The 9,877-nt window shown below is 34.3% G+C and overlaps 2 protein-coding genes and 1 non-coding gene across 3 annotated transcripts; 1 reads left to right on the top strand and 2 right to left on the bottom strand.

Moving 5' to 3' along the window:
• Window positions 1-3,322: 3,322 nt before the first annotated feature.
• Window positions 3,323-3,414, bottom strand: trnar-ucu. The gene is given in 2 exon segments: window positions 3,323-3,358; window positions 3,378-3,414. It is a non-coding gene; the product is annotated as a tRNA-Arg (tRNA).
• Window positions 3,415-3,735: 321 nt separating this feature from the next.
• On the top strand, window positions 3,736-6,690 carry bag1 (BCL2 associated athanogene 1). Its single transcript, XM_015395894.1, has 7 exons — window positions 3,736-3,867; window positions 5,002-5,130; window positions 5,209-5,291; window positions 5,369-5,482; window positions 5,587-5,694; window positions 5,784-5,846; window positions 5,943-6,690. The coding sequence occupies exons 1-7, from the start codon at window positions 3,831-3,833 to the stop codon at window positions 6,030-6,032; spliced, it is 624 nt and encodes a 207-aa protein (XP_015251380.1). The 5' UTR covers window positions 3,736-3,830; the 3' UTR covers window positions 6,033-6,690.
• A 166-nt stretch (window positions 6,691-6,856) lies between these two features.
• On the bottom strand, window positions 6,857-9,416 carry LOC107098295 (myosin regulatory light polypeptide 9). The gene is made up of 4 exons (XM_015395893.1): window positions 9,309-9,416; window positions 7,804-8,009; window positions 7,462-7,623; window positions 6,857-7,388 (listed from the first exon to the last, which is right to left on the bottom strand). Exons 1-4 carry the CDS (start codon window positions 9,410-9,412, stop codon window positions 7,216-7,218), a joined length of 645 nt encoding a protein of 214 aa, XP_015251379.1. The 5' UTR covers window positions 9,413-9,416; the 3' UTR covers window positions 6,857-7,215.
• Window positions 9,417-9,877: the final 461 nt, after the last annotated feature.

Genomic DNA, 9,877 nt, shown 5'->3' with positions numbered 1-9,877 from the left:
TCCACCAAATGATTAAAGGACTTGTTTAGTAGCATTGGATGTGTATTTCAGGGAGATTTTAAGGCAAATGTATTTGTATAGCACAATTCAGTACAAAGACAATGCAAAGTGCTTTACATGATTAAAATATAGGAAAATAAAACAGAATCAAAGCAAGTAGGAAAAATATATAAATAAATAAAAAATGCAGAAAGAAAAAAAATAAAAAAAACAGTTAGACTAAAGAAAATAAAAAAGCAACTACTTTTGATGAACTAATGATGTTTCAGTTAAACTTTTTAACTAGAAAAGTCGAAGGCAATCCTAAACAAATGTGTCTTTAGTCTTGATTTAAAGGAATTCAGGCTTTCCGCACTTTTACAGTTCTCTGGAATTTAGGAACTAAATGCTGCTTCTCCATGTTTAGTTCTGGTTCTAGGTATGCAGAGCAGGCTGGAGCCAGAAGACCTGAGTGGTCTGGAGGGTTGATACACTGATAGCAAGTCTGTGATTTATTTAGGTGCTAAGCTATTCAGAGATTTATAGACTAACAGAAGTATTTTAAAGTCTATTCTCTGAGATACAGGGAGCCAGTGTAAGGACTAGAACTGGGTTGATGTGCTCTACTTTCTTAGTCTTAGTGAGGACACGGGCAGTTCTTCCTGTTGATGTATCTCATTAGAATACTAATGGATCATGTTAAACTTGTGCAGAATTTCAAAGGGAATATAAAAGAAAAGGAGGTTTCCCAAAACTCATGACAGCTCTCTGTTCACATTATGTAATGATAATGTTAGATATTAACAAAAGATGTGATATTTCTTTTAAATAAAGATTTATTTTCTCTCTTTTTTTTCTCATTTGTCAAATTTGTCATTTTTCCTAGCTGCGTATTTCATCTCACATATCAAGTCTTTCAGTAGGCTAATGTTTAATTCAGATAGAGTTGCTAATTAATTAATATGTTTATTTTCTACAGTTTGAGCGAATAATAATTGGACAGCAAAAGGTCATTTATGGGAGTTTTTTTTTTTTTTTTTTACAGCATATAAATGTAATAGTTGGAAGTATATGACTGTGTGTTTTACTTATTTACAGTCAAATAAAGAAGTGGTTAATCTAGATGATTTCTTTCTTTTTTAGGATGGTGTTTTGGTGGATGAGTTCGGCCTACCTCAGATCCCAGCCACATAAAAGCAAAATGGAGACAGCTGCACTTCAACTGAAAACACTTTTCCATGTAGAGTAACATTTATACATGCAAACACACTGGATCTGAGAACACTACTATTCCGAAGCTGCCCTGGTGTTGGATTGTGTAAGGTTACGACTACCATGTTAGGCATGTGGCCTTTCAGATAATTATTTGCCATTGTTTTCTACCTGTTTGTCCTCCCTAACGTTTTAGTGTTATTAGTTAATTTCATGGTTAATTTGTATAATTTATTAGCTTTATGTTTTGTTTAAGTCCTTATCTGATTGTTTAAGATCTCCAAGGTGGAGCTGATTTTCATTCTCTGCCTGTTTGAAATATCTGCAGGGGTACTTGAAACGTGCAAAATAAATGATGTCTTTTATCTTAACTTTGAGTTGGTAACTTATTGATTGTAATGCCTTTTTTTCTTTGTAGGGATTTTTTCTCTTCTACCTATGTATTAGAGATAGATCGACACATTAGGCAGCTGATATTTTTGGCTGATATTTGGTTTTCTTTTCTTGTATCGATATCGGCAGATATGTCCATGCTTCAGCCGATTCATTAACACATAAAGTACTCATCTAGGCAATATGCCCCATTTGCGATCTATTGTTAATGCTTTCTTTGATCTGTTAATAAATATTTCTCTTTTTAATATAACAACTCTTTTGTATCATGTAACTGGAGGAAGAGAAAGAAATATCGTCCTAAAGAATCAGCCCCACAAATTTTGACAGCAAAAATTGGGGATCAGATAAACTGATGTCAAAATAATCGGTATTAGCATCAGCCTAAAAATAAAACTGTATCAGTGGATCTTTACTATGTATTACCAATTTTGAACTGCTTATTTCATAGTAGTTTCTAAGACTTAAATCCAGTAATTCTGATACATGGCCAGTTTTATTTATAATATCTGAGATTATTATCTATCTTTAAGTCATATGTTTTGGATTTCCTTTGGTTTGGTTTGGTAACCTTTTTCATTGATCCCTCCCTAAGAAAAGCCGTTTTTCAACCTGAAAAGAGTTGATGCACAATTTAAAAGCATTTATTTTTAAATCCTTTCTGTTATTGTGTATTAGTTCCTTACAATTAATTTTCTAACAACATTTTTGCAAAAGTACAGTACTGACCCTTGCAAGAGACATTTATTAAAAAATGTTTGTGTTGGATCTTTGTAAAGATCCAAGATACAGTATTTTCTCTGAGTGGAAATGTCACCTAAAAGGTTTTTTTTTTTTTTTCTTTTACAAGAGTCCCCTAGTTTTCTTTTTATGTAAGATGTCAGTAAAAGTTAGGCGAGGAAAAAAAAAAGTTACAAAAGATTAATTATTTTCTTAAGTCCTCAAAAAATTTGATATCCCTTCAATAATTTTGTGATGATCTCACATATTTAGAGTTTTATTTACATATTTTCAAACCCCACTGCACACACACAAATCGAGATACAGATACACAACTCTCCACACACATTTCCAAATAATAAAGCAACAATTTTGGCCCCATAGGGCACCGTTTCATTCACAACACTTGTCCCATTAACAAGGAATCAGAAATACTTTAATTATCCCAGGTTACATGACTCCATCTGTAATAGAGTGACTATAGGAACAGTTTGATATAACACAATTTCATACAATATATATAATTAAGGGGTCCCCGCTCCATCTCGCCATCAGTTTGGTGGTCCTTGGCCTGGAAAACGTTGAAGACCCCTGCTATATGCCATCAATGTTCTTTTCTTTTTTTTTTTTTTTGTACACCATATTGCATATTGCATAGTATTTAGAAAGAAACAAAACTTTTAAAGGAAAATAAAAATACAAGTACAAGTATTACTAACCGATATACCAGAGCAGTTTTGTTGTTGTGATGGAGCTTACAAACTTTTTGAAAAGTCAGTGGAGGAGCAAACTACTTCCTGCAAAAAAAAATGATTGCTCTTTTGTAGAGTTTTGCAAAAAAAACATGGTATCTAGTTTAAGTTGAGGAATTTGAATCATGCTTTGTGAAGATGCAGTAATTTTTACACAAACTACAAAAAGTATTTGAAACATTTAAAATTCGTATGTTTTTGCAGGGCTCCACCGTACGGAAAGGTATAGTGACACATTAAAACAGCGTGAAATTTCCATAAAAATCCGACTCTGGTGGGACTCGAACCCACAACCTTTGAATCTCATCCTTTGAGCTTAGCTAGAAGTCCAATGCGCTATCCATTGCGCCACAGAGCCAGTTGGACGGCCCACAGTTTCTGAGAAACAAACTTTTAAATAACTCACGAGTAGTCATCCTGTTATAAATAGTTCTGAGTTCCGATGTGCAAGTACCATCCCCCCAAAAAATACAAACTCTAAAAATAATGAGGCCACGTGGTATATTGTAAGGACGTTATGATTGATTTTATATGCATGTATTAGTTACCGAAAACTTCTTACAAAAAAAAATCCGAACATTGAAGTAAGTGTTTCCGGTCCACACACCTTACCAGTTGGTGGCGGTAATGCTCACCTAACGTTTTTGCCAACCGCAATAAAAATTTTAACAAGAAGAAGAAGGAAGTGTTTCCTGTTGTCCCGGAAAAGGTTAGCAATTAGTAAATGTTAGCAGCGTAGTGTGTTTAATGTAAGGACGGGAGCCAGAGCGCAAAATGTCAGAGGAAACAATAACTGTGACAGTTGCTTACGGTAATACAATTCAAAGCATTAACCTAAAGCTGGTAATAGAATGATGACTTTTGTTTATCAGGCGGACTTTGGGCTGAGATGCTAACTAATGTAGCTCATCCTTAGCAATAATTCATGTTACAATGGAGTAAATCACTTTTAAACATTACACACTTTAAAAAGAGATATCTAGAAAATTTATAAAAAAAAATTATTATGTTAGAACATGATTAATGACACCGCTCTTTTAAGCCTGTATTTGTTCTAAAACGTATTTGATGCAGTAAATTTTCCTTGTTAAGTTTCTGTGCATGTTTATATTTATATGCATGTGACATGTTTTTTGATAAATATTGCTACACTATTTAGCATTTACAGAAGAATCTTTAATGTAAAAAAAATATCTAAAATGAGGACTGCATTTTCAAAATATTATTAATAAAAATGTGTTAACCATAAAAAAATGAACCAGTTATGCATGGCTTTTATTTATTCTAATCAATATTAGGGTTGCAACTAATGATCATTTTACACTAATCGATTGATCTTTGGATTGTCTTTTTCGCTTAATAAATTAATAATTAAATAGCTAAAAGTTCCTAAAGGAATATTTTTCTTCTGCAATTTAAACTTGTTGAAACTAAAACTTTTTGACTTCAGAAGTTCTGGATAGAGCATATTGACAGATTAAATTTTCTTTTTAATCTTAAATGCAAAATGTATTTATATTTATTTTACAATTTTGGTATAGTTACTGCTTCACTGAAAAAAATAATGCAACTGTTTTTGGCTGTTACTTAATCATATTTAGATACTTTAACAAAATAATTTCATAATAGCAGGTAAGGACATAAAACAATTGTGTTAAAGTAACTTAATATGATTAAGTAAAATGGTTGCATGATTATTTTCAGTGTTTAGTGGGTTTTTCTTTCAGCTGACGTCATCATTTAGGGTCAGATTGAATACTGCTGATTATTATTTCAAGGGTTACCCTAACCCTATTTTAAGTTTAGGGGACGTTTGTAATTATCTTTATGTCTTTAGTCATTTGAAAAACTCTGCTGAATAATCAGTACATAATTTGTCATTAAATTCCTACATTGATTCTGCTTTGATATGTTTTTATTTAAATTATATTTTTGTGTTTTTAAGGATCGACTAAGCACAGCATCACTCTAGCATGCCATGAGGATGGAACAGGGCCCACCGTTAAAGATTTGTCAGATGCTCTTAGTGAAGCTACTGGTGTCCCTCCGACCTCACAGAAACTCATTTTTAAAGGTAAACTGCTATTCAATTAGAAGTGTTCTCATAGAAGTCGAGTTCATTTTGATATCTAGCTTTAACCTGTCACTACAGGAAGGTCTCTGAAAGACATGGAAGTGACTCTCTCCAGTTGTGACATAAAAACAGGCTGCAAACTCATGATGATTGGAAAGCGGGTAAGGATTTTACACTCGCCATGTCTAAGGTCTGAGCATGTGTAAATAAGGAGATACTTACATGAATCTACAAACAGAACAGCCCAGAGGAAGAGGCTGAACTGAAGAAGTTGAAAGAAATTGAAAAGTCTGTGGAGCAGATGGCTAAAAAGCTGGAGACGGTCGATGGGGAACTAACTGGATTAAAGAACGTAAGCAGTCGGTTATGGCGGCATAACTGTTGTTTACTGAGTGTTTTGTCCACAATGTGTTTCAGTAAGTTATAAACAGCCTTTTTTTCTTCTTCTTCTGTCAGGGCTTCCTCGCCAAAGACCTCCAGGCAGAAGCGTTGAGTAAACTAGATCACAGAGTAAAAATAGCAGCTGAGCAGTTCATGAAAATCCTGGAGCAGATAGATGCCATGGTGATCTGCTTTGGTATACTCTATTTATTTTCAGGGATGTTTTAATTATAGTGACTTATTTAACATTTTTAGCTTTCTTCTCATTTCAGAGCCTCCCAGAAAACTTTGCTGACTGCAGAACGAAGAAAAGGGGCCTGGTAAAAACAGTGCAGGTTGGCGTTTAATATTATTTGTTTATTCTTAAAAGTACACCCATTTTTTAACGGTCTTGATTAAAAGGAATAACTATGATAATTTTGTGTTTATAGGATTTCCTGGCGCAGTGCGACAGGATCGAGGCTTGTATATCAGACCACCTAACAAAGGTCCAATCCAAAAATCTGGCTCTGGCGGAGTAGACAACTCTTCTGTGTTGTGTGCTTTAAGTTGCTCTATGAGCAATGCAAAGATCTAAAGACTGCTTCAAGTGCGAAGCAGATCCTACTTTATTTATTGTGAGGAGTGCGATGTGTAGAAAAGATTTTCACAACAATCGTTTGAAAACACGGATGTCAGTCCCCAACATTGAGGTCTTCTGCAGTCTGTGTTCTTTCCACCCCAACACCCAGTTATTGCTTTGGACACTTCTTTAGAGGCTTAAAACAATTCTTTAACAAAATGCATGTCAGAAATCTTTTTTTGTGTGTTTGTTCCGGTTTCAAATGTCTCTTGAATTCAAGACCACATTTATTTGTTCTTACCGGTAATGTTCTGTTTTGACTGCTGGAAATACAACAGAGCAAAGAGTAATCAGTTCAGACACATACATGCTTTTCCAGATAAAAGTCCTATTTGGACAACTTTTAGGTTTCTTAATACCAATTTTATTTTGTATTTTCACATTAATCCAGACCTTAAAAAGTACCTAAATCAAACTGTAAAATTCTCTTAAATACGAAAGAGATATTTATGATTTTACGAGTTTAGGGTTTAGAACACAAATCTGCTGTTTTAATGCATAAATAAGACAAACATTTAAACCCCAACCATTGTCAGAAATGACCATTTACAAGTTTAGTTCATGTACCTCTGGATATGCATTTTTATTATTTTGATCTGACATAAAGAAACCTGAAGTCACCTGAGGTGTTTGTCGTACTTTGTGTCCTTATCTGTAGAATCGTACGGTCATGCTAACTGGTGTTAAGTTTTGTTTCTGCAAAATGAACAGAGATTCTGTCTTGTTTCAGACCACAATTTAATGTCAGAACATTACTACAAAAACACAAGTTATTTGTCTTAATTATACACCTCGTGTCAGTTTATTTCCAGCTTTCTCTATCAGGGTCTTTTTCGCCTGTCTTTTACTTACATAATTGGACCCTGTAGTGTCATCACAGATGTGCAAAAGAGCTCTGAAAAGGGGAGGGGGGACCCAGAGGTCAAGGAAGCAGCTTGAACAAATGACCTTCAGCAGGCTATACCACAGAGAAGCTTTTCATCAGCCAAACTAAGGATATAGCTGATCTAATTAAAACAGAAACCCGTTTAAAAGATTCAAATGAAGAGCAGAGTGAACCTCGAAAGGCACATCTGCCGCCACTAATCATCTTTGTCCTTGGCTCCATGTTTTAAAATACGTGTGAAAGCTACGTAGTTAAAGTTGCCTTTCTTGTCAATCGGCGCCTCGCGGAAGAGCTCGTCCACTTCCTCATCGGTAAACCTGTCGCCCATGGTAGTGAGCAGCTCCCGCAGGTACTCCTCCTGGATCACACCTGAGAGGAGAGACGCGTTTAAATCTTTGGAGGATGGAGAATAAAAAAAGCTTGCTGAAGCACTATAACTTACCTGTACCCTCTTCGTCAAAGCAGGCGAATGCGTTGCGGATCACGTCCTCTGGATCTGTGCCGTTCAGCTTCTCTCCAAACATGGTCAGAAACATGGTGAAGTTTATTGGCCCAGGAGCTTCATTCATCATGGCCTCCAGGTACTCATCAGTAGGATTTTTACCTTGAAAATTCAACACAAAAAGAAGAAAAACTTAGTATTCATCTACTTTAGTTGCGTATTCAAGGTTTCATAACTTTCTTCACTAAACTAAATAACATCTCTTTCTTCTACCATATTAAATTGCCTCAAGGGTTTTGAACTGATAGTCTGAACATGATTTTATGTGGAAAAAAAAGTCACCTAATGAGGCGAGCATGTCATGGAGATCTTCTTTGTCAATGAATCCGTCTCTGTTTTGGTCGATCATGTTGAAAGCCTCTTTGAACTCCTGGATCTGAGACTGATCAAACATGGCAAACACGTTTGACGTGGCCCGCTGGGGGCGCTTCTTGGTGTTCTTCCCCTTTGCTCTTTTACTTGACATGTTGCTGGGTAGAGGGACCTGTCTGCAATGGAGGAAATGCTGAAACAGTCAATTTTGTTCATTTATCAACTTGTAAATGCAAAAAGATGTCTTAAGACTAATATTTATACGGTGACTATCCACTTATGATGGAGGTATTGATAGATGTTCAAGGTAAAACCCTGCATGATGCATTTATATATATATTTATTTTTTTACATACATTGTTTTAGCTAATTTAGATATAAGAGAATTTTTATGGTTTAAGTTGGACTGCAACAAACGATCATCTTGTTAATCGAATAATCTATCGATTATTTTTTCGATTTATCGATTAATAATCAGACAACCAAAGGTTCCTTAAAGATTTTTTTTTTCCAAAATAAACCAGTAGAAACTACTTTTTACCAACTTGGCGATTCTAGATTGAATATATTGACGAAAAATGTTATCTTCATTTTAAATGAAACATGAACCATGCAAAAGTGCAGCATGGATGGATGGACCAAAAATTGGGTAGATTGGTGCACAGACAAATGTGTATAATCAGATAAAGGCTTCACTCAATGAATTGACAAATCAAATGAAGAGAAAGTGTGGAGGCAAAGAATGATGAGTAGATTCAAATAACTAAACACAGACCAATAAAAAATATACTGTAAATCATTCCCATTTTTTTTATAACTTTTCCCTATATTTGTCTAGGCAAAATAACATTAAATACTTTCCCAGTGTGGGTAGGAAACAAATTCTGTGAGCACTTAATACTTCAGATCAAAAGTGCCAGACCTTTTAGTCTGTTTTGAAGTGTTTTTACACAGGAATTAGATAAAACACAAAAGGGGAGTCGAATGGGGCATTCAAAGTACCTCGGAAACTTGACAATCCATATGAAACTATATCAACTCATATCAAATAAGCACATATTGACCAATAAAAAAATATTGCTGGAATTACTTTATATGGCAAAAATCTTGTCACTTGTTTAAAAAAATAATAATTCTTACCAACTCTGTTACCAACCATTCTTACCAACTGTTTTTATTAAACATCAGACTAAGCTAGCGGTACTGTAACAAACATACAATATATTAAATAAACAAGAGATTTTGACATATATTTGAATATGTATGCCCTATAATAATACACATCGAACCTATTATGCTTTATCTTGCGGATATAATTTAATAAAAACATATTATTTAATGAAGTTAGCCATGTCCCCTGACCTACATTACAATTAGCTTTAGAATACTAGCTTTGTTTGGAGGAAAAATATATCGCTCTTTTCTCAATTCGAGTACGTTCTGTGAGCATTTTAAATTGCAAATGAATGACCCACCTGAGAAGAAATGTATAATGTGCAGAGCAGTAAACAAAGCTAACGGCACATCCCAGTCGGAGCGGAGCAGAGCTGGAAAGAACCAACTCTCTGGAATGTTCCATTCTCACATACCCGCATCTGTTTTTGTTTTAACCTGAAGTAATTATTTTTTTAAATAATAATCTATAGTAATAGGGGATATGCATTTTCTCGGGTTAACAGGCTACAACCATGAAAAAATAAATCGATAATAATAGGAATTAATCTTTTCTAAATGGGACAAACGGTTATATTTATTATTATTATTATTGTCACTAGATGGCAGCATTTGTACATAATTTGAATGAACTTCCAACATTCCTGAAATTGTTCTGATTTATGTCATAAATCCAAGTCAAATCTATTTTTTATTTTTTTTTGTATTCCAAATGTATGGTTCTACAAAGGGGGTAGGATATTAATTAATATTAATTATGTCATAGAGATCACTGACATTCATGCTGATAAACTTAATTACATGTAGTAAGTGACAACACTGAGCACATGTTGTTGAGAGCTGTTGGAATTGAATCATATAGCAGGATTGT

The sequence above is a fragment of the Cyprinodon variegatus genome, unplaced genomic scaffold (assembly GCF_000732505.1).
Source record: "Cyprinodon variegatus isolate N-32 unplaced genomic scaffold, C_variegatus-1.0 Scaffold766, whole genome shotgun sequence".
Lineage (NCBI taxonomy): Eukaryota > Metazoa > Chordata > Actinopteri > Cyprinodontiformes > Cyprinodontidae > Cyprinodon > Cyprinodon variegatus.
Note: the sequence above shows the minus strand (reverse complement) of the source record. Positions and strands in the feature narration are given on the sequence as shown.